General features: G+C 42.6%; 1 protein-coding gene and 1 long non-coding RNA gene across 3 annotated transcripts in view; both read right to left on the reverse strand.

Annotated features, from left to right (window-relative positions):
* Positions 1–1,124: 1,124 nt before the first annotated feature.
* LOC135921176 (uncharacterized) lies at positions 1,125–13,646 on the reverse strand. Its single transcript, XR_010570482.1, has 3 exons — positions 13,357–13,646; positions 4,979–5,612; positions 1,125–3,958 (listed from the first exon to the last, which is right to left on the reverse strand). It is a non-coding gene; the product is annotated as an uncharacterized lncRNA (long non-coding RNA).
* Positions 13,647–17,438: 3,792 nt separating this feature from the next.
* LOC135921196 (uncharacterized) overlaps positions 17,439–24,388 on the reverse strand; it is a 29,253-nt gene continuing 22,303 nt past the window's right edge. The window contains exons 7-8 of one of the 2 annotated variants that reach the window (XM_065455511.1): positions 20,792–20,849; positions 17,439–17,649 (exon numbers count right to left, since the gene is read on the reverse strand). In XM_065455511.1, the coding sequence (XP_065311583.1) occupies positions 20,832–20,849 (18 nt within the window). In that variant the 3' untranslated portion in view covers positions 17,439–17,649; positions 20,792–20,831. The remainder of the gene's footprint in view (positions 17,650–20,791; positions 20,850–24,388) is intronic. The other variant, XM_065455510.1, reaches the window with a different exon arrangement.

Raw genomic sequence — 24,388 nt, forward strand, 5'->3', positions numbered from 1 at the left:
TAGCTTGTTGCGATAGATGCACATCGAATGGAAAAGTGAAGTACTTACGATATCTAATGCTCTACACAAGCACACGTCCAAAAACTTCACACAGAAACTCCTATGGGTGCTGTCAAAATTTGCATAAGCATTGCCAGTTGCTCATCTTTACGCAGCTCGGTATCATTTTCAATGTTATGAAACTTGATTTGACGACACTCATCAACCCTCATTGGTCAATATCAACCTTATCGAACATGATCCCACCTTTATCAACCTGGATGTTCAGCGAAGCTGTTGCTGAACCACCACAATTGCCGAGGGGGGTATGCAATGCTTTATTGATGGTTTGGATACTTCCGAGCTTTCGTTTATTGAAATGCATGCTGTTCTCCGTGTTGTGTGGGTGATTTCAGAGAATGTATGCACTGCTCGCTTCACTTTGCCGAGCACTTGTAGCCTCTGCCTTACATGGGTATGAGCCATTGCATTCGTCTTAAGAGACGGACGGATGAGTTTCTTGTTGGGTAGGCATAGAAATGATTCTACATTTAGAAATAAACGATCCACATCTTCATGCATTTGTTTGAGCTTGCCATTCTGCTGCCAAAACAAAGAATGGATGTGACACCCAGGACGCGACGTTTGGGCCTGCGTTCCATCAACTGAACGCGAGTAGACAGCTTCACTTCGCGAAGACAGCATCGAAGTCAAAAACGATGCAGGCTTCTACCTCATGGCGACCTTTATGCACCTTTCTTCAACGGCGTTGTTACCATGGTTACAACGAACCACACAATTCACACAATAACAAGTTAGCAGATGCTCCCATGATTTGTCGTGCAGAGTCTATGGCAGCGGCATTGATTGTCCCATCAGAATCGCATCTCGTTGTCTGTGCCTGTGTGCCGCTATACAGCTGTATCAAGCTAGCTAGTAGCCAACTTGTGCTTACTGGGGGGTTCATCACAGGGATCCTAAGTGTTTCTTGGAAATTGAACGAAGTCCGACAAAATTTTCTATGCAAATAGCATTCTTGGCATACTCTGACCAGTTTTCTTTTCGGCTATCAAGCCATCCACCTATATCTGTTTTTGAAACAGCTGGTGCACACTTTAATGCACACTTACTGCACTCTTGAAACATCAGACGTACACAATGTTTATTGCAAGACACATATTTTGGCACGAGAGAGAGCGGACAACATATTTAAATAAATATAATAAAATAAAATCATGATTACCTTAGTGTGACAGCCTCAGAAATGCATCATACTGCACTCTTATATGTTACTTAAATATCACAGACTAAAGCTTTCTTGTTGCTGGAGTTCAGTTATGGTCAGTCTTCTTGTTAGCGGGTACTTTGAGGGCCACCACTGCTCTTGCCATTATCTCCAGATGTAGGGACCCACACCACTGTACAGTAAACAGCACTCAATCCAGAATCATCTCTCTCTCCTAAGCACTCCTTTTCTATGACATACTTTCCATGGGCAGGATCAAACGGCATCCACTCATCACTGCTTCCCTCACTCTGAAGACCGCCATCCCATTTATTACATGCATTGGAAGGATTAGAAATACTGCTGCACGCGCTGTCACTTTTCAAATGCGGCACGTATCCACCTTGACTTGGTGCCTGGAATGGAACTACTTGTTGAGCAGGCAACTCAGGTTGAATAACCCCAGTCCCAGACTCCCGAGTGATGTCAACAATATTATACCTTGAGGTGCTCTGTTGGCCACTAAAAGCAAAGTCAGCTTTGGAACCAGAAGTGTGGCCAGCTTGACTACATGCACCAGCTTCATCATCATGTGCACCATGACAATTGGCTACATTCCCCCTCTGTCTGCTAGACATGTGTAATACTGAAGAAAGTGATGCAGCAGCATGTCCAAGAGTCAGTTCATTGGCATTTTGAGACAAGCTGCTCTTAGTATTTGTTGATGCAATGGCTTTTCCAGGCAATACTTCAGTGTGCTGAAGTGATAGTGCTGAGCTCTGGCTGCTGTCCCACAAGTTCATTACAGAATAGGAAGGGTTACCGCTTCTGCAATGCCCAGATGGCGCACCAGTGGAACTAGTGGTGCCACTGGAATCACTTAAAGCAGAAGATTGATAGGCACCGGCTGCTTCTGCATTACAAGACCTGCCTGTGAAAGGCATGCAGAAAGGCATACACAAAGAAGCATGAACCAATACATCAGATGGAGGCAACAAGCACACATCTGAGCTCCTGTGTACTGTACTGTCTTTTTGTTCCACATGCAATCTGCAATTGTTCGGTGACACGTCTAGAGCGACACTGCCATAAAGGTCTTTTGGGAAAAGCTCAGTCTCTTCAACAAGTTCTTGCTTCACTACTACCTTTGAGATGCGTTCCACTGCTGACAAGCTGCTTGTGTTGGATGAACACTCAGCTCTTGGTGTTTCCATCAATGGCTTGTCCACAACAGAGAGTGCTGATGCCCAGGGCTCCTTTTCGAAGGTTACGAACGTGCTACCATTTAGCACTGTTGTAGTCACTGGCTTGGAGTTGTTTGGTATTGACTCTGACTCAGTGGCATTTATGGGTCCTGAAGGACTTGTTGAATCTTGGTTGCTTGCTTCCACACCAGTGAGCTCCGATGTCCAGGGCTCATTTTCCAAGGTTACAACCATGCTACCATTTGGCACTGTTGTAGTCGCTGGCTTTGAGATGTTTAGTGTTGATGCTGGCACATTCACAGTTACAGGCCCTAAATCGCTTCTTGAACCTGGCTTGCTTGTGACTGATTCTGTTCTGGTAACAGCTATTGAGTGGTCCCCTGGCTTTGACACACACTCCGAGATTGGACCTGTTTCTGGCCTAACCTGACATTTCAAATGATGTGCTGAATTTGAACTGCTGTCTGTTGAACCTGCTGCGACTGCAGATTCAGAGTGGCTTGATGAAACTGAACTGGTCTCCCCTGTTGAACTTGTTTCACAGGCAACTGCAGGTACTGAACCAATACCTTTTTTTAAAGTCTTGATTGATATTTGACCTGCTTTGGTCTCAAGTGTAGACTTGCTTCTCATTGAAACCATCCTGCTATCAACTGCAGATTTCGACTGGCCCTTATGTACTGAGCCACTGTTTTTTGTTGGAGCTGTTTTGGCACCATGAGTGGCTTTTGGCTGTGTAACTGTACTTGGCTTTGTACTTTGCAACAAAGCAGCACCACTCACTAGTGAATCAGTTTCGTTACCTCCTGCGAATACTGAAGTCCTAGCTACATTTGAAGTGTCCGCTGCTGGGCCTCTTTTTGCCTTATGTATGGATACTAAGTGAACCTTCGTTGTTGAACTTTTGCTAGGTGTTGAAACTATCTTGCTGACAAATGCAGATTTTGACTGGCCATCTTGCTTTGAGGTTATTCTGGCACCATCTGTGGCTTCTGACTCAAATGCCTCATTCAAACTACCACTGCCTATTGCTGCACCTGTTCCAATGCTAACAGTGGGTTTGATCTGAGTTTCTGATGCTGAGCCATGTTCTATTCCTGCACCTGACCCTATACCAGCGGCGGAGTTGGCAGGACCAGACAGCATAGTCAAGTCTGCTGAGCTGTTGCATGCTGCTGACCTAGACTTAGAGCCAGCATTTGACGTAGGCTCAGCATATGCACCCCATTTGTTTACAAGAAAGTTGGATGTCCCGGTTCTGAACGCTTGTTTCGGAATGCCTACTGAAGGTACAGCCTTTGCATTAAGGCCCATAAGGCGGTTCTTGTTTGACACATAGTCGTCCTTCGCAAAGTGCTGAAAGCACACGCGGGGACTTCGTGGTCTGTTGATCTCTGGATCGATGGAAACATTCTCCAGCCAAGCAGAGCGCAGTTGTGCACTGGTTTCTTCGCTAGGCAGCGCAAACAACCAGAGACCAATGGAGCACTGGCCAGTGCTTGAGGGACATCCTCGGACACTACACTTGTAAGGGCTGCCTTCTTTCACCCTGCAGAAAGAACAAGTGGAGGTGGCTAGCTGAGAAAGTGCATTTAACTGGGACACAGATTGTGTAGAACAGCACAACATTACACAAAGACACAGATCAACAAACACTGTCCTCTTTTAAAATGGTGTGCTAGACAATGGATTATCAACTAGACTGCTTCCATACTCTCATTAGAAATCACATGTGCAGTGCAGTGGTACTATAATCACATACACGTCATACTAGACTCATAAGACTCATACTGGCAACCAGCAAGATTGTCAAACTGTAGTTCTCGAGACACATGCCATAGCATTTTGTGTGTACACAAGCAGCTCACCTGTGTAGCAGCCACCTAGAGTAGGTAGGCCAGTCGGCTGAAAGTGGTGTGGACCTTCTGATGTCTACAAATGCCTAAGAAGACATTTAGCTTTGCCCACTGCCATACGTAGGCAAACTCACTCACACCACCTCGAGTCTGAATCTTAATTGAATAGAATTCTGGGGTTTTACGTACCAAAACCACCATCTGATTATGAGGCATGCCATAGTGGGGGGACTCCGAATTTCGACCACCTGGGGTTCTTAAACATGAACCCATTGCATGGTACACTGGCATTTTTTGCATTCTGACCCCGTCGAAATGCAGCTGCCGCAGCTGAGATTTGCTCCCGCAACCTCATGCTTAGTAGCACAATGCCAAAGCCACTAAGCAACCATGGCGGGCAGTTTGAATCTGAGGAAGCCTGACTAAGTAGGATTACGGGGAGTCTTGAGCAAGGGATTTAAAGGAAAGCCTGCACACTCTTATTCTCAAGGTAGCCAATCTTCCCACTGACACCACAGCTCTTGCCATCCATGTAACATTCCGCAGTGCACAAACAGCCAGCAGCAATGCAAACTACAAAGGCATGTCTGTGAAGTGCAGAACGCAATACTGCCACTGGAAATCTGTCATGCAGTGAGGAAAAAAGACAAGGTGAGAGAGAAAAGAGGTAGGGTGTACGAAGTCCCACAGTTCCCTATCCCCCAGAAACTTACAAGGGAAGCCTCACAGGCCTGTCAGGCTGAAGGACTGGAAATGCTTTCACATTCACGTCTGTAGGCTCACTCTGCATAACATCTGCTTTCTTCACCAGTGGAACAGTATTCGAGCTGACTGCAGCATCCATCAGCTTGGCACTGCTTAATGGGGTTTTTCCGCAGCTGTTCTTGCGTTGCACAGGATTATTCCGAGACTTTTTTCCCACTTTTGGTTGCCGAAGTAATTTGCCACCCCCGGCCTTCTTTACATTTTTTTTGGAAGGCTGTGCTGGCCGCTTGCTACTGCTGCTGGCTTGAGTGCTTGGCTTACTGGTGGATGGCTGTGGTGACTTCTTTGCCGTGCCTTCGATCAATGGCTGCGACTCTGAGCTTGTCCCCTCGCTGTGATGAGGGTTGTCAAGAATGTCTGACGCCTCTGAATCACTGGTGGGGAGTTCAGCAGCAGACCATGTGCGGGCCTTGCCAGTCATCGTCAGCGTCCTTTGCAAGGGAAGTTTGTCATTTTCAGATTTAGAAGGTCCCTCCTCAGTGGACTTTCTGCCAGGCTTGGTTGTGGGCAACCTGAGTGATTTTGTCTTCTTGCTTGTCTTGGAAGATTTCGGAGGCACTACCACTGGCTTGGAGGCCCTTACTAGAAGAAAGAGGGTATATATAATTGAAAACATGTTGACGTTTGATATCACGGAGTTTCTTCCAACTGACATACACACATCTAAAGCTAGCTTCCCGGCGGAGTCTTTTGGCAAATTAATGGCAGTGCAAGCTTCTGTTGCAATCAAATATGTTTTGTGAAATGGAAAATGTAGGCAAGACTCATGATGAAATCATCTGCCTAAGACAAGTTGGAGTGTGCACACTCAAGTCTTGCACTTTAACAATAACTGGGGCTGCCATTGGTTAGGCAAGTGTACTATGCAGATAAGCATGCTCCCAAGTAAGAAAAGGGTCTGTTACCTGGTCAGATAAATGGCAATGCAGTGCTATTTCATGCAAAGAAGTGCCAGGTAGAGTAAGCTTTGGATTGGCATCTTTTTCAGAGCTAGAACAATTTGCAGAAAGTCTGGGGCAGTATTCTTGACCAAACACTTTAGAAGATAGAATTACTTTCATGAAATTTTGCATGAGTTGGCATTAGGAAACATCAAAGTATACAGTTGACAGCATTCATGGCATTGTGCAGTTTTTATCAATTCTGTGTCGCTTAGCAGTAGGTGCGCTGGTGTATGCAGCCGACAGTATTCCTGAACTGTGCCAAGCTATCTTTGCACCATGCCAGGAATGCTGCTGGCCATGTACTTCAACCGTGGAGGAAGTTTTTTCTTCCTTTCACGACTTCACCACATCAGGTGCTAAGCCCCACAAATTAGTTGCTCAGGGATACCGCCCATAGTGACCAATCCTCGATTTGCCATATGAAAATTTCTGCGTGTAACAGAGTTTCTGTGTACTGTTGTACGACTATTTGTACCTACAACAAATACTCACACTAAGTGTACAGGTTTTTCAAATGTGAACGGCAGCAGCGGTACGTTACTAAATTTGAAAAAAGCCCATGCTCATTGAGCACGCCTTTCAATCGCACATTTGAGGACAATTAGGACTTGTTTGATTCCAAGGAGGATTTATTGTACAGCCATGGCCATGATGTGGCCAAGCCATGTTTCAGAAAAGCCATAACTTCCATATCCCATCATCCCGTTCTTGCTCAGTGGTGGTGGCGACGAAAACAGTCAGCTCGTGACTAGCCCCTATTGACTGACTTTGCAGGTAGTTACTGCTCAAGCATGGTCACTGATTGGCGCCTGCTGCCCCATTCACTTCTTCCAACACCACATCAAGAATCCAGGAGCCGTATCAAGAATCGACAGTGCCCCCAACATGACCTACGTCACTGGGCACTTCTACAAAAGGCGCTATCCAAACACCAGAGGACCATTTGCTCAGCAGTGGTGGCGACGAAAACAGTCAGCTCGTGACTAACCCCTATCGACTGACTTTGCAGGTAGGTGTGCACTGTATCTAAACCTCACTAAAATTGTCACTGTCCGCCACTGCCACCGCCGATGTTGCAATAGCTTCCTGTTGGTGATCACTGTAGCTTCCTTTCAACAGCCACTGTTACCCTGAGCCTTTGATTTTTGCTCTGTTCTATATGTCCAAGTCCGATGCCTGCCTAGTTTGTTTTGAGCCACTCCTAGATAGTGGCACATATCCAACCTGCTCAGTATGCAAATATGGCTATCACCTGGGAGCATGCTCGGGTGTGAGCAAGACGACCTTCAAAAAAGACGATGCTGCAAGGAAACCATGGAAGTGCCAGACATGCCTTCTTTTGGCGGCACGAAGCGCACATGGTGAAAAGTGTCACACCAGCGAGCATAAATTTGCCTACGAGAAAATACTTATTGAAATTAATAAGAAGCTGGCCCAAATACCTGACATACAAAGCAAGGTAGATTTACTAATGGTATTAAAGAATACAGTGGACAAATTGGAGCTGTCTGTTCAGCATTTGTCTGATCAATATGATTCGGTGCTGGCTGAAATGCAAAAGCTATCAGCTGAAATAGCTGCCCTTAAAAGAAGGGCAGATTCCATCGGGACATCTAACACCAGCATGAACATTCTTCAGTTGCAAAAGCTAGTTAATGCCGTAGGGCAATACAGCAGGCAACAAAATACTGAAATCCATGGCTTAGCTGTCACCCCGAATGAAAATTTGCTCTGGAAGCTGAATAATTTGGCGACTAAGCTTAACCTTCCTGGATTGACTAGCTCCAAAGCAGAAGTCGTGCGTAGACAGCCGCCAAAAAATGGCAAAGTTCCTGTCATGCTCGTCCATTTCGCATCACATGTCGCACGTGATCAATGGATGGCTAAGAAAGCCGAATTAAAAACCGCTAATTCTGGCGTGTATTTTCATGACAATCTGACGCCACAGAATAAGAAACTTCTCTGGCTAATGAAAGCAAAAGCTGAGGAGTATCATCAGTTTGCATGGTACAAAAATGGCAAGTTTTTTGTGCGTAAGGTGCCTGGTGATTGAGCACTGCGCATCGACAGTGGAAGTGACCTTGATAATATTAGCTGAATGGCTTCTTTTCTTTTATCCCTTGCATTATTTCAATTGCTAGTGTTACTGCTATGGCTATCCTACATGAAGCCATATATCATGATGCTCAATCTTTTAAAAAATTCTCTTGCTCAGTGCCCCCCTTTTAAGAAGCAGAACAGAATGTTGATTTTCCATTTAAACATACGCAGACTTAGAAACAAACAACCTGATGCACTGCTTGATTCATCAGATCATACGTTTCATTTTTTGGCCTTCACTGAGACCTGGTACTCATGTGCGTTCGATGTAGTATTTTTCGAAAGATACAAACATGAAGATGTGTATAGACCGAATCGTAGGGCTGGTGGAGTGTCACTATATATCAAAGACAATATCTTATATGAGGTGGTTCCTGAATTTTGTTGTGTTTGCAAACATTATGAATCTACTGACGTTAATTGCGTAACATCTCTGATTGCCTCAATTTATCGCCCCCCATCAGGGGATACTCAAGACTTTTTTGGATTTATAACTACGCTTTTTGAATATGCGTCCTTAAGAAATTTGCCTATTGTCCTTGTTGGTGATTTTAATATTTATACGCTACTACTTAGCCCAGGGAGTAGACAATTTTTAGATGTCATTGAGTCACTCTCATGCACAAACTTGATAGGATTACCCACCAGAATAACAACTGTAAGTGAAACTCTACTAGACCTATGTATAACTAACCATGATAGAAATGACGTCAATGCTGGTGTGCTAACTGATCTTGTCGATCATTTATCAGTGTTTTGTTTTTTCCCTGCGACAAAGAAAGAAAAAAATTATGTTAACGATGCTCCTGTTGCATATCGCTCTTTCAATACCAATGCCTTGTCGACATTTCATGCTAGTATTAAAAGTATTGACTGGAGTGATGTGTGCAGTGACCAAAACCCTAACATATAGTGTAGTATGATTTGTTCCTACAACATGTAAAGAACTGCTATGATGCTGCCTTCCCACTGCAATACTATAAAAGGCATAGCAAGTCCAGGAAACCATGGATTAACAGAGATCTTTACAACAGAGGTAGAGAACAAGATAAACTATACCATAACTTCATTAGACTAAGAGACATCTCTATTACATGAATACAAGAAAGTTCACAACAAAATAAACTCAGATTTGAAGAGAGCTCGTATTCAATATTATCAAGCAAGATTTGCTGGGGTCTGCTGTAATCCCAGGAAAGCTTGGAACTCGGCACGTTTGCCCATAGGTAAAACAAAGGCTAGCCTTCCTACGACACTAACCATTGATGGCGTTGAGTTCACTGAAGCCGATCTAGTGGACTAATTCAATATTCATTTCCTAACTTCAGCTGCAGCAGGTCAAACAAATAATACAACAAATGACTGCAAACAATACATTTCTTCTTCCTGCAAGCAATCTATTTTCTTGACTATGTAGTGAAATAGAAATATTTACATAACTGAAATCTTTAAATAAGTATACTGCTGCTGGCTATGATGACATTAAGGCTGACCCAATTAAACATGTTGCTGAATTACTATGATGCCCACTTCAGCACATATGCAATCAAGCTTTCGCCACGGGTACCTTTCCTGAAGGCATCAAGAGAGCCAGAGTAGTAGTCATTCACAAAGGTGGCTCTCATAATGACTTGAATAACTATTGGCCTATATCTGTGCTACCTTTATTTTAAAGTGTTAGAATATACATTAAAATCATGATTAATGAAGTTTATTGGCGACCACCAAATGCTTTCCAAGCAGCAATTTGGCTTCCGTGAAATCAACCGAAACGGCACTCTTAGATATTAAAGAAAAATTAGTTAATAATATTGATAATAAGCAATAGTACATTCTTGGATTATTTCTAGACTTTAAAAATGTGTTCAATTCTATTAAGTATCTCATTTTGTTTGGCAAACTCCCACACTATGGTGTTAGAGGTTTGGTATTAAATCTGATACGCAGTTATCTATCCGACAGGGTGCAATTTACTAGCCTAAATGGTTACCGTTCCCAATTACAGCCGAAAAAATGTGGCGTACCGCAAGGCTCTATCCTTGGACCATTATTCTTTATAAAAATGATATTGTGAACATACCACGAACTGCTTACATTGTTCTCTATGCAGACGACACAAGTATTTTTTTTTGCAGGTAAACACTTATTTGAACTTGAAAAGGCAGCTAATAGATGGTTAACTAATCTACCAAACTGGTTGCATTGTAATCAACTTCAACTAAATGTACAAAAGACTAAGTGCATTATTTTCAAAAGCCGTAATAAGCCTGATGACTATAGTACCTTTATTAGATTTTAAAATTGTGCTATCGAACGCGTTTCTACTTATAAAATTTCTAGGTGTCGTCTTTGAAGAAAACTTGAGCTGAACACCACATGTAAACAAGATACATGCAAATATGTGCAGGTCAATTTCTATTTTGTATAATACCAAAACCTTGGTGCCAAAATGGTGAAAACTACAGCTATACTATGCCCTTGTTCATTCACATATACACTATTGCCTATAAATCTGGGGTACAACTAGTAAGACAAATTTATATAGATTAATAATCATACAAAAAAGAGCTGTGCGTTGCATAGAAAACCTTCAACGTGGTGATCACACTGCACCATACTTTTCCAAGCTAAACATACTCACTATAGATCATTTATTCCAACTAAGGCTTGCTATGTATACACATAGGGAAATTCTATATGACCCTAATACTCAGTTCACATTTTCATCATCCGAAAACTTCACAATATCACCTTAGGCATAACAGACTTAGAACACCTATGTTTAGAACCAAATATGGTACTCAGACACTCGCCTACTTAGTGCCTCATTTCCTAAATAATAATCGAGAAATCACTACTATGATTCAGGAATGCAGAACAGCTAACAGCCTAAAGAAAAAGGTTAGGAATTATCTTTTGCTAAGTTCCTAATGGTACTTACCTTGCGGTTCCGATAACTTTTTCATTTTAGCCATTTTTTCTCTTACTTTTTTTCTCCTATTTGCTACATAGTGTTTTGCAACACTGATCGGTATTATTCAATTGTTTATATATTTCCTTGTTCTCGCACATCACTGATTATATATTATGTATAAAGTGTAACAATCTTACCTCTTTGTATACTTGATTGCTTGCAGCATACATTTGTTCTTTTTGTTATTTCTACATAGTTGCACTGTATATTCATGATGTTTCACCCCCTGAGCAATGTACCGGTAGGGGGGCCTCTTGTCAGGCAGTTGCATCTGCCTTTAGCCCCTACATCCCAGACAATGTATTGTCTAAGCAAAGCATTCAAACATTCCCACGGTGTCCCAGCGGCCTTTAGCACACTTATGTAAACAATGGTACCAAATTTCCGTTTATGTAGTAGAGAGGAAAAATCTAAAAGCTCATCATGCAGTAAATTACATCAAAGGAGAACTTGCTCTTCTTATATGGGTGCCACACGGCGCACTTTTGACCGCGATGAAGCCCGATCCGGATCGAATTTCACGCTTGATCGCGATCGAAAGTGGTCGTGTGACACCTGTATTAAAAATTGTGACCCCACAGATTCAAGCTTTTCAAAAAGCAATACAAATTAAGTTATTTTGTTGATGAGTCTTGCCACATACAGACTTTTGGTCTTTTAGTGCCCTCTACATTAGCGTCGTTAATTAAGGCTGATACACAAGTTAAAACTAGAGAACGTTCTCTAGTTCAGCGAAACCTTACATGATATCGTATGCACAAGACCAGAGTTGAAAATCACTGCATTTGAAATCACTTGAGAAGTACCGCCACAAATTGCCTTGGAATAAGGATCGAAAGTACCCGCGCTGCGTGTCGCCGATGCAATGGGAAGTCGTGCGCTGTGTGAAACGAACACAAAATTTTCAGCGTGAACAAGTTTGCGCTTTTACGGGCCACATGGTAATAGTTCAGCCACGCTAGGTGCTTACAACCTCTCATAAGGACACTTTCAAGCACGCCTGAGTCAACTGCTATCTTTATCTTCATTCGATCCCCTGCACTATTCAATCACATTTCGGCAATCTTTAGATCGAAGTGCTTGAGCGTGATCACAGGCGCCGTCAGTACGCTCGAATATTGCGAGATGCCGAACGCAAAATGACGAAAAACTTAAATCGGGGTTTAAGACATTCCATTTTGTGCTTATCATTAACAATTTTAACAAGAAGTAATAACATTTCGCATTAAGATTCTAAGCCCGTGGTTCAGACGCTAGCACACATCAGATCAATAAAATCTAACGCTCGACTCATCCGCCGATTCTGCTATAATTTTGTTCACTGCGACCCCGGACGTAATGTCGCAGACCTCGTTATTCGCTATTATATAACCAGCAATTACAAAATTACCTCAGTTCTTCATGGCAACTTTCGATTTCGAGCACCGCCGTACCACTATAGAATAAAGAACCAACCACTACGTTCGCTACAGACGCCGTTGTTGTGGGAACAGCCTTCCCATATCTCCGCGCCGTGCCGCCTCACTCGGCGTGCGTTCAACCTGGCGTGCGTCCAGCATTGGTTCAGCCGTCGCACGGCTGAACATTAAAATTAAATTATGGGGTTTTACGTGCCAAAACCACTTTGATTATGAGGCATGCTATAGTGAAGGACTCCGGAAATTTCGACCACCTGGGGTTCTTTAACGTGCACCTAAATCTAAGTACACGGGTGTTTTCGCATTTCGCCCCCATCGAAATGCGGCCGCCGTGGCCGGGATTCGATCCCGCAACGTTTTGCTCAGCAGCCTAACACCATAGCCACTGAGCACGGCTGAACATTGGGCATTCTTCAGGGGGTAATGGTTGAAATAACCAAACGGAGGTTATCTGATGGGTGGCTAAAATCAAGGTAAGAGTGAAATTTCACCCTCCCGTAAGTACAACATATGTTACTAGTCACGGCTAGGTGGCGTGTGCCGCGGCCAGATTTAAAAAGTTGTTCAGCCATGGTTCAGCGCTCATCCATTCATCGCAAACACCATAACGACTGTCGCAGCATATTTAGGCCGGGACCGCATCGCGCAGTGCATGGTCAAATGAGCACGCATCGACGCGCCGCCTCTACACCTTACCTAAAAAGAAAAATCTGTCACGGCAAAAATTAGCGCCAACCACGTCCACTGACAACAGCGAGCTTAATTACCTCAGGGAGCCAGTGAGGGAGCGTTGATAGTATAAACTGCCAAAAAGCATGCACTCTACTCCCCTCAGCGATTGCAGAACTGAACATCATTTTCTTCTTCAGGTCACTATCTACTTTACTCACATTTCTTGCGTATCGAAGACGACATTCCATATGCCAGCAAAGGGCTACAGCCGTTGGAACCAGCGACAACCAGCGTTTAGTCGTGCTTTCACAGAAGAAACGCAATCGCCCGAAACAAGAAGTGAACGCCGCAGGAGCAGGCTTGCGACCAAATCACAGAGCCAAATATGGTACAAAATTCCCTTGCGGGACCTCTAGGCGCCTAGGGACCATGCTAGAGCATAGCCATGACCATAGACGTGGCATCCACGCTAGTTCCTCTGCCAGGGTCTCTACTACTAATTCACGCCTCCAATAAAGTTTGCTTCTCTCTCTCTGTCTAGGGATTTTTAGAAGGTGCGATGGTGGCGCCAACTGATGCCGTGGCGCATTGCATCTCTGTCCATGAACTAGTGTCGCTAGTGTGCTATGGTGTGCTTTGTGGCTAGTGTCCCTGTATGTGCTGCCGCACTATTTTTGCCGCACTAGTTGGTTCTTCATTCTATGACACTCGTCCACCAAGTGCTCGTGATTCTGTGCTGCAAGCTCGGCTAGGGACAAACGGAGTTAACAGTTTTCTTCCCCGTAGTACCTAGGCGAAGAGAAATTTTGGGCACCAAAAGTCCCCACATTTCTCTCGCAACTAGTGCTCCTCGCGCGTGCGCAGAAAGAGCGGTGAAATCCATTTTCGATGTGCTCATCAAAAGATCAACCACGGCGAGTCCCAGCATGAAACGCGCAAGTGGGGCTACTGTAATTTGGTTACATACTTCAATTTGTATTTTTTTCTGCAACGGGCGCTCAACGAAGCTAAACATTTGATCTAAAAATGTACATACAAAAACAAGCAAACATGATTAAATATGTCAATTTGTTACAGAATAAGTAGAAAATGTTTATTGAACTTCTGTTATTAAACTTTGTGCGTTATAAAGGTATTGACACCTTATTGGCATATGATAAGCAGCAGCCTACTTGTATCAATTGCAGTACGTGCTGTTTATTGATTCAAATTGTGCGACGGTAATATTTGCGAAAGGGATGGTTGTTTGATTTGAGCAGAATCACGGAAGTTCGTTTTAATTGGATAACTATATCTCGGTCAGTGTATGCGTCCAAGATTCGATAGACGCCACCAAACGAACCTGTTTGAAGACTGGGAATTTTATTAGCTGCGGCGTTTCACCGGCATAACTCCGCATGCACCGCTCTCTTCGGTTGTGATCTGTCGCCTCTGGCCGCGTAATGACGTGCATTTTAAAAAAAACGTGCTAGCTAGCGTGAAATTCGCCGCTAGAACCGAACACTGTCCGCTTGGAAACTATCCACGAAAGCAGATTAACCTTGCAGCCTTTGGGCGTGCGCACCGGTGAGTAAAAAAGCACTGCTCGTATTTTGAACTTCAGATTTATTTGCGTGCGTGGTGGATAAAATAGATTCTTGTAGTCATTTATTAAAAGTGGCAAATAATGTTTATGAAGCGATTGCTCTTGCAAGAAAATTGCAAGCAAGACTCTTGTCTTTTTTTTTTTGCCACGTTGCTGAAATTCCCCACTTGGAGTACAGTCTAAATAATAAATCGTTAAGGCTGTTTCAACAGAAATCATACTGCGATAAATTCACGGCACATTAGTGCAAATGTGCTTCCGGGGATACAATTGGATTAATTGCAGTTAACACGTGAAAAAATTACTGAGGTTATTGCCTGGTTTCCGGCAAAAAATTTCATCTAATCAAGGCTTCACTAAGCTCAGTCCACACAAGGGTACTATTGAAAGAAAAAGCACTGCTCGTATTTTGTACTTTAAATTTATTTGCGCGCGTGGCATTGTGCACACACACACAGTTGTGCACTGGTATTTGTCATACGTGAATCACAAACTCACCCACACTTCCACCATAGTAATTGAGGCTCTCTTTATTTCTACAATAGCCTTGGAAACGCTGCTCCTTTTTGTTACCCCTCTGGACTGTGTTGTCTCCGGACGTACAAGTCAACAGTGAATGTTTCACCACTGGGCCGAAATCTTCGCGATGTATATTTCTGAGCACTTCACCTAGAATCGTGATTTATTCAATGGTTTGACTGACTTTTGTTTCACCATTTTTTGCTTGCATATTTGTCATGGTTTCGTCAGTTCTTCCAGGAAGACGGACAAGAGAAAGATTATTGGTCTGCAAGCTGCCCACACCCAGCCATAAGAAACTCAACGGTCACCATAATGACAACAGGTTTTCCTGAACTATGTGCCTCACCATGAAATGTTTGCAAGTTTACCAGATAGAGAGGTCCGAGCCCTATCAGGAAAACAGCAGTCTACGGTGCTGTATTGTACCGATTTTAATGCTAAAATATTACATACAATCTTGCTTGTATTTAAGGGCGATTCATGACAACATGTTGATTGCCAACGCGTTTCTTTTCAAGTCAATATATCCATGACGACCAGAACAAACAATGTAGCAAGCTGCTACTTGCTAATGCACAAACTCTGCCATCTGCTCTTTGGAAATGAGCTTGATAGGCATTACCACAAAGTATAATATGCTCTGTCACAACGTTAATTTGTTACATGAAAATGCAAGTAATTTTAATGCCTTCAAAAACGGGCAGTGCAATTTTGAGGAAATTATACGTCATGTTGACTCAAATACCGGCAGTCACTCTGTTTTATGATTCTATTTTTTTATTTAAAGTTTACTCAGGGCCATATGACATTCAAGAGGGGAGTGGTTACAAAGTAGTAGAGTAAGGTAAACACAAATAAGTGGAGTGAGTTCTGGTAACGTAACGGTCCTCCAGAGTATACGATGTTAGCTAATGTCTTCTAAATAAGTATGGTATTGGTGATGGCTGCCATACTGGAGGGAAAATTGTTCCATTGCGGAGATGTATGGGAAATGAAAAATTGAACGAAAGACTTCATGTAATATGAATCAATTCCTACCTTACGGCGATGATGGACGCGCTTGAAATGTACTGAGGCCGCAGTATGAAGTCATCGTGAAGTGTGGTGTGATGGAAACAATTATGAAATAGCGTTAGACGGGGCGGACGACTTTGCGGTGCTTATTTAGTGGAATAAGTGTCACATTAGTTTTCATTGAGGTTATACTCGCGGTATGGTTAAAATGAGAAAGAATGAAAAGATTAGAGTTCTTTTGTACTAGTTCAAGTGAAGTAATAAGATTAACGCTACTGGGATCCCATATTGCAGATGCATATTCAAGTTTTGAGCTAATTAGAGCCTTGTAAGGCTGTAGTTTTAAAGTAGACAGTGCTTTGGAAATGTTGCGCCATAACAACCCGAATGCGTGGTTAGCATTGTTAATAACGCAGTGATCCTCATGAGTATGCGATGTTAGCTAATGTTTCGTAAAAAAAATTTGTTATTGGTGATGGCTGCCATACTGGAGGGAAAGTTGTTCCATTACGAAGATGTATGGGAGATGAAGGATTGAAAGAAAAACTTCATGTAACATGAATAAATTCCTACCTTACTGCGATGATCGACGCGGTTTGAAATGTACTGAGGCCGCAGTATTAATGGTCCAATTTAAATTATTTGTAATGCGTACACCAAGGTATTTATATGACATGATGAAATCTAAGAGAACGTTGTTAAGATGGTAAGTGCAAGAGATCATGTGTGCTCAACTCACAGTCTCCTAAGCTCAGCCCAGACAGACGTTTCCACTAAAGGGGTCGCTATCGGGGTCACGATAGAGGTGACGTGCATGCTGACTGGTCAACTTAAATTATCCGGCAAATGCCAATTTTAGAATCAAAATAATCATTGTTTGGGATCATAGAAATGCACGGGCACCAGTCGGGATCACACTAACCGAAAAATTGAATAGACAGGAGCCAAATTATTGGAAGTCCCTTAGACAGCACCGCAGTTCCCTGTAGTACTGCAAGTGAAACGTGAAAAACAGGGACGGACGGAGGGTACAACCACATGCGTCCGTCCCTGTTTTTCACGCTTCACTTGGTGCACGTCTTACTAACAAGGCCAAACTTCCACCCTCTAGTAATTTTAGCAGCAAAACTTTTTTTTTCACACCATGCTGTGGTGAAGCATAGTGACCCACAGTGCTGGTTAAAGACCACAATGTCAAACGCAAACTTTTTTTACACGATAAGTTAAGGAACGCAAGAGGGGAGCTTAAAAACTCTGCAGCAAAGGCAGTTGGAGATGCCAGGAGTCGTGGGCGCATTAGGTGTCACAACTTCTTGCAGAGGTTCTCGATCGCCTCGCACAGCTTCTTCACAGACTCGTCACTGGTATTGCTGGCTATCTCTTTGACCACCTGCACACAGAAAAAAAAATGCAAATAAGGCAGTCAAACCTTTGTGGTCGCTAAAAGGCGAACGGTGTATGTACGATAATATCCCCTTCGGACATGGCGTACACAATTGTGTACGTGACTTGATTTTGCCAGCTCTGCACAATGGTTGCAAAGAAAAAACCACGGATGTTTATAAATTCTATACCCCCTGCATATTCAGTGGGTTTTATATTTTTTTCCGCTTCAGTGTACTGCATATTGCTACGGACGATCACATTATGAATTCACTAGCCTGTTTTACGAATTGGTGGTCGTGCTCCATTCCATCTGCAAAAATGCAAGAAAAATTTTTCCCTTCTAGCTTGCTGGCAATAATTAACTTGTGCACATGCATTGAGTCAGTAATTCAACTATTTCAATGCAACATGCGAATGCGACATTAGTCACTTCGCAATTAATGAGTACTTAATTGCTCTATAATTATGAGCATCATCCTACCACCTTGTCTCTCTTGCAGAGGAGTCTGCTGCATTTTCGTATTAAATCATGTAACTGACAAACTTATCGACAGCTCATCTCAATTGGTTACAGAAGAATTAGTTACAGAAGAAGATATAGTGAACATGAAGACACTATAATGAATCATTGGATAAACGAAACTTTGATATAATGGATACATATATAACGAAATAAATCAAACATTTCTCACAACTATCAGTGCCTGATGAATATATGATTATAATAAATAAATATTATAATGAAGGCATTTCCATGTCATATATATTGACTTCGTTATACTACTTATGTTCAACCGCATAATAAAGTAACCTGAGCTACTTTATGACGATATCAGCATGTAAAGACTATTGGATATAACAAAAGTATTTTGGTGTCTGACGCAGCCTTACTATATTTGAGTTGAGCTGTGTTCAAAGGACCCCACTGTACTTTTTTAACACAATGAAGAAGCTTGCTTAGGCATGATACAATGTTGTCGCAAACATCTGAGTCAAATACTTATTGTGTTCAAACAACTACAGTGATGAATTCATCACACAAGATTTTGCGCATATTTTTAATGAACACCCGCCGCGATTGTAGTGGCTATGGTGTTGGGCTGCTAAGCACAAGGTCGCGAGATTGAATCTTGGCCACGGCGGCCGCATTTCGATGGGGGGAAATGCGAAAACACCCGTGTACTTAGATTTAGTGGCACGTTAGAGAACCCCAGGTGTCGAAATTTCAGGCATCCACCACTGCGGTGTGCCTTATATTCAGAAAGTGGTTTTGGAACGTAAACCCTCATAATAAATTTTTATTTTTTATTTTTTGACGAAAAACAGTTGTTTTATAAATGACGAATAAAACTGCACTATGAGGAGATGCTTCAAGTCAGTGTTGCAAGTGTGTAATGCACATGCCCTGACGGGCTAGAGGCTTATAATCTCAGTTTCTGAATAGGGTCTAAAGCTTAGCACACGTTCTTCAACTTATAGATATACAGCAGATATGTAAAATATCACGATTTCGATTATGTATCAATTGCTTTTGTTCCAGATGAAATATGGCATTTGGGAAATAAATGAAAAATATCCTAATATTAGTCACCAGCTGTATGTCTGGCATTACTTGTTACTAATATTGTTAGATTCTGTCTGCCACGCAATAGGGGCCCATCCATAAGGTCCAAACGTCCACCAGCTGCATTGAGCGGCTGTTGCAGGAAAGCCGGTGGCTGTGGCGACTTTTCACTTTCTGCTCAGTTTTTCATCAAGCTGCACAATCAAAGACACTTCCACACAGCATTGTTTGTGTTAAAGGAAATAAATCGGTTTTCATTTTCTTCCCTGGTTTTCTTCTTTAACTTTGTTAAACAATAAATACTCAGTTAGTCCAACTTCAGGATAACAAATGCTGATATAACGATGATCAAACATAATGAAGTGAATCCAATATTTGGTTGGTGGTGGTTTATTTCGGTTAGTGTTCTGCTGCTACTATCATGAAACGGTATATGTATGGTTTTAGGCAACACGGGCTACAGCAAGGCGAATGATGTTCGCTCAGCAGCTTAAGGGGACACTAAACACAAATATTAGTTCAAGCTCAAGTGATAGATTAGTGCTACAGAACGTGGATATTACCGAGAACAGAGCTTTAGTAATGGAGAAATTGAGGTAAATGCAGGACACACTTTGAGACTCCACCGGGACATTCAAGTATACTAGTCTGCTGACGTAGCGGCTCATTATATTTATGTCACTAGTCTCAGCCACTCATAATGAAAAGATCATTGCACTGCAACACAAGATGAAAGGAAATGCTGCTCATTGACTTTTATTTTACTCTTAGAAAAAACACTTTTTCGACGTTACTCTTGACAACGACGCGGATGATCGAAAGGTTTTGTTTTTGCTCGACTTTGCGCCACCTGCGCTTTCGTGCTTCATTAGTTCAGTTATCCTATGGTGCTGCACTGAGTTTGCTGGCTTACGAAACTCGCACTAACTTCAAGTAGCAGAGAACGAAGTCCACGCAGCAGGCGTCGAAGACCACGTTTATGATTGGGTGTGCATTTTCCCTTCCTCCTTCACGCTGTCGGCTTTTTCATGGTTGGGTTTCTGGCCGCACATTTGCATTTTATGCAAGAAAGCATGGTGCTGGCTGTTTGGGTGCCGTTTTACTCACCAACGACAGCAAAGGGCGGTTATGACGTATACGTTAAATCACGACTGCTCACTCAGTGTTGCGTCATTTGAATTGCACCAAAGGTGTGCAGACCCTTATTTGCGATTTTCTCTCGAACTAAGTCTTTTTTTGGCCCAAAACAAGCACGGCGAGGTTTCTGGAATGGTATGGTAACAGTCCATGTCGACTTACTATTTGCCATCAGTGTCCCTTTGATGTTTATTTTGTCGTAGCAAAAATGTCAAATACTCAGCGAGAGCAACTTGAAATCGCATGCTCTGGATGCGCATGCATGTTTTAGCCAACGCCTCGGATTGGTTGACTCGCAATTGGCAAGCCAACATGCCAAGTTTATGTGTTCACACCAGACACACAAACTGTTACTTATCAAGAAAATGCACAGCAAGTGTTTGTAATTCAGCAATCTTCATATTGCCATGTATGGGCACGGTCTATTGTAGGTTGGCGTACTCACCCACAGTCGCAGCAACTCATCATCGCTCCGCACTCATTTCTCAGGCGAGTAGATGTGGCTGCGAACGGGAGTGAGTGCCAGTTAACGTGGGTATGAATGAAACTCAGTGATGGCGAGTTTGACTGGATGTGCACGAACATGGGCGACTGTCGGCGAGTGTGAGTGAACGTGAGCCTGTATGTGAGTGAGTGCCGGGAGGTGGGAGTAGAAGCGACTATGACACGAGTGAGTGTTGGTGGTTATGAGTGGGCGCAATTAGGAACCCGAGTGAGTACCAATGAGTGCGAATGCACATGAGTGTGAACGAATGCATAGCGTCTAAAGGTATTGATGAGTGAGTGTGAGCGGATATTCACTTATTATGCCAACCTATGCTGCGCACAGCCAACTCGCAATTACGATCAACTGGAGACCCTTTGCTGCTCAGTTTGGCAAAAATATCCAGCCTGGATTTGCATGCTTGAGGTTTAGTACAAGATCAATAGACTCGCTCGGTAATTTACGCAGTACTATTGCCTTGAACAAAACCTCAAGAGTCTGTAGTAATATGTTCAATTTAACAGGAATTTCGTTTACTGAGGAACATTTGTAGGGGCACAGAACTATGCGTAATGCACCCTGGTAACGCTGTTTTAAGAAAGGTTAAATATCAAGAAGAGGCTCTAGCAGCTTTAAGGGTTGTTTTATTGACAGTAATGAAGTGGTGGTCTGGCACAAGATTCACATTTGCTTTACCTAAAAAATTTAACGCTTGAGGAAGGCTTTGCGGACTTTTCGTGTACTGGTTATTCTTGAAAAAATTAGGAATAATAAAAGAAATGACTGTGGCTTAGCTAAGGTTAAGCCCAGGATGCGAAGCATACTAGCCTTTATTTTAGTTGTTGAACCACTGTTTAGCCTGGTGAACTGCTGTTGCTTGGCTATAATTTGTTCGGCTAGACGAAGAAACAACTCATGCAGGCGAGCGCACGAGCTGAGACCCGGCTATGTAGCTACGCGGCCGCAAGCGAGCGCACGAGTTGAGCCTCCGCTTTTGAAGCTGTTATGACGTCATATGGTAGCTACGCGGCCGCGCGCGGCGCAGCAAGGAAGAGCGTGGTTGTGCGGCTAGTATGCTTCGCATAATATCTCACGATTTCAGTGGCAATTGTGTTTGTTGAAGTGCCGCAATATTGACATGTGTCCATGTTTATCGCTTTCCTGTCACTGGCTAACAAGTGTTGAAAGTTAACACAGCTCAAGACGTGTCTGCGTGTATCGGAGCATTCTCGATTGTTGTTTATTTTATCTGTTGTCTGTGCTGACACAGGATATTGTGTAATCAGACTGAGGGCGCGACGAGAATGGTGTTGTACTTCCTGGAGGGTGAGTGAGTGCCAGCGGTTACACTGGGAGTGTCGATGAGTCATGCATAAATAGCCGACACGTCTGACCTGTAGATCAGATTTTGATAATCAATGAGTGAGCTTGCCGCTATCGTTGTGCTACTTGTTTTGCTGGACACAGGTTCATCCAATAAATAGTTAGTTTCGTTACTTGCGTTGTGTCACTGTGGTTGTTAACCTTCACTACATGACAGTATCGTGTGCGGTTCCGTTTTAAATAGAAATATGAAAATTTTTGTTCTGATAAACATATCTTTTTCTTGCAAAACTGAAACTGATTTAATGCAATTGTTCTATGTAAGGGATTTACATTTACTGGTACTCTGCTATACTGATAGCTATTCGATGAGGACATCGATTTTTGTGTTCTAGTGAATCTGCAAGGTAATAATGCGCAGCCTTAATATTCTTACTTCAGATATCCAGATATATTAAACGAAGCGTATTATATGGCATGAGTTTTATGCGCTTTGGCAGAATTAAGAGCTGCTAATTGCTGCCAACATAATTTGCAACTCCATAGCGAAAAATGTGTTCAGAAGATAACTATTGCAATTTTTTACAGAGAGCATCCGACTGCTCGGCGGCATTGATTACATGCATCTTTATGACGGATACTTGCTGGGCCAATCAGATCATCTGTACGGGCTTATTCAATTTAGATGCTAAAATCTGCTCACAAGTTGCTTCAGCACTCTGGAGCTTCATTACAATAGCTTTACAGGTGTGGCTCTGCTAGTCAGAAGAATTCACAACGTAATAAAATTGGATGCTACATTTACTCACTGCTGACGTGATACCCTATTGCATTACCACTCAATGGTTTGAATCAATACAAGACAACCATGTAGTACTATCGGGACACAAACCATTGCAGGACCATGCAATGAATGATGCAATGAAAAATGATCAGGCAATGTTAAAAAACATAAGCCAGGGGTTTGGATTAAAGTTCTAGCTGACAATATAGGAAGCGACAACCAATTTTATGATAGTCATTATTTAGTGCAACGGACAGCTTACCGGCCAGAGTGTCCAAGTTTGCAGTGATAAGTAAAACGTCATGGAACAATTTTTATCAATTCTAAAAAACTAGTCTGTTTATCAAGCTGATAATCAGGCAGTTAATTCCTGAAATGCTGAAATATTTCTGCAATAATAGCTATGTGCTTTCTTGGTTTCTTGTCCAACTGCATTTTTCGTATAACAGGCAAGCAAAGTTCTTTTTAGCCGAGCCAAGAAACGCATTTTAAACAAGATGCGCAGTTCTGCCTGCTGCTCTAGCCATGGACACTGATTTCAGTAGCATGTTGTCTCTAGAAAACGTGAGTGAGCTGGAGTGAGAAGAATTTTAGCTTGCACATGTCATTAGAACTTAGATCCACAAGAAATGCTGCAAGGCAATGAGCGACGCCATTGTTCTGCTGTTCCACACATTTCCACTGCAGCAGTGCCACTTGCAAGTGTGAACTTTTTTAGATCTTAATATATGTAGAATAAAGCACAAACACCTATAAACTATAAATAATTTGATTTTAAACAATACATGTGGTGCGCTTAGGGACAGCCAATTTATGAACATTAATCTGTGGTCACGTGGTGGACCTGCAATGCCAATATACCAACGTTCCGCCACAGAGCATTGCGACATACTGTCTTTTGCGACTTTGTCGATTTAAAGTTTAAATTCCTATTCAAACTGAGAACGGAATGTTCAGATGCATCAGTACGAATCGTAGTCTTTTCATTGCCACCAATATTTTGTGACACATTCCGGGAAATTGTCGGTTTTGGGAGTTGAGCAGGGCATGTGATGTAAGGGCCGACTGGTGGTCTGTTACAGTTACAGAATATATGCCAAAAGAAAAGAAGCGTAGTTGAGGACACTAGAGAATTATGTGGTGGCGTAAGACAGCAGTAATTGTAGATTTCTGGGAGAGGTGTTTGTCTTGCAATGGATATATATAGGCTGATGATAAACAGTTTTTACAAATAGGACTTTATGTGTTATATTCGCCGCACCATACCACAGAAACAGTAGGCGATTAGTGTCCATCGAAGATGTAGGGACCAAGTACTTGGGGTATGTTCCAGTATTGTCAGTTGTAGAACAAGTTATTTACGGAGGTCAAGCTCAACAAGCCTCGTGTTTTAGGGGACAATATGCATATTTAATAATTGACTAGGAATGTGCAAGCTCATTGTTGCAGTA

The sequence above is a fragment of the Dermacentor albipictus genome, chromosome 5 (assembly GCF_038994185.2).
Source record: "Dermacentor albipictus isolate Rhodes 1998 colony chromosome 5, USDA_Dalb.pri_finalv2, whole genome shotgun sequence".
In the NCBI taxonomy this organism is placed as follows: Eukaryota; Metazoa; Arthropoda; class Arachnida; order Ixodida; family Ixodidae; genus Dermacentor; species Dermacentor albipictus.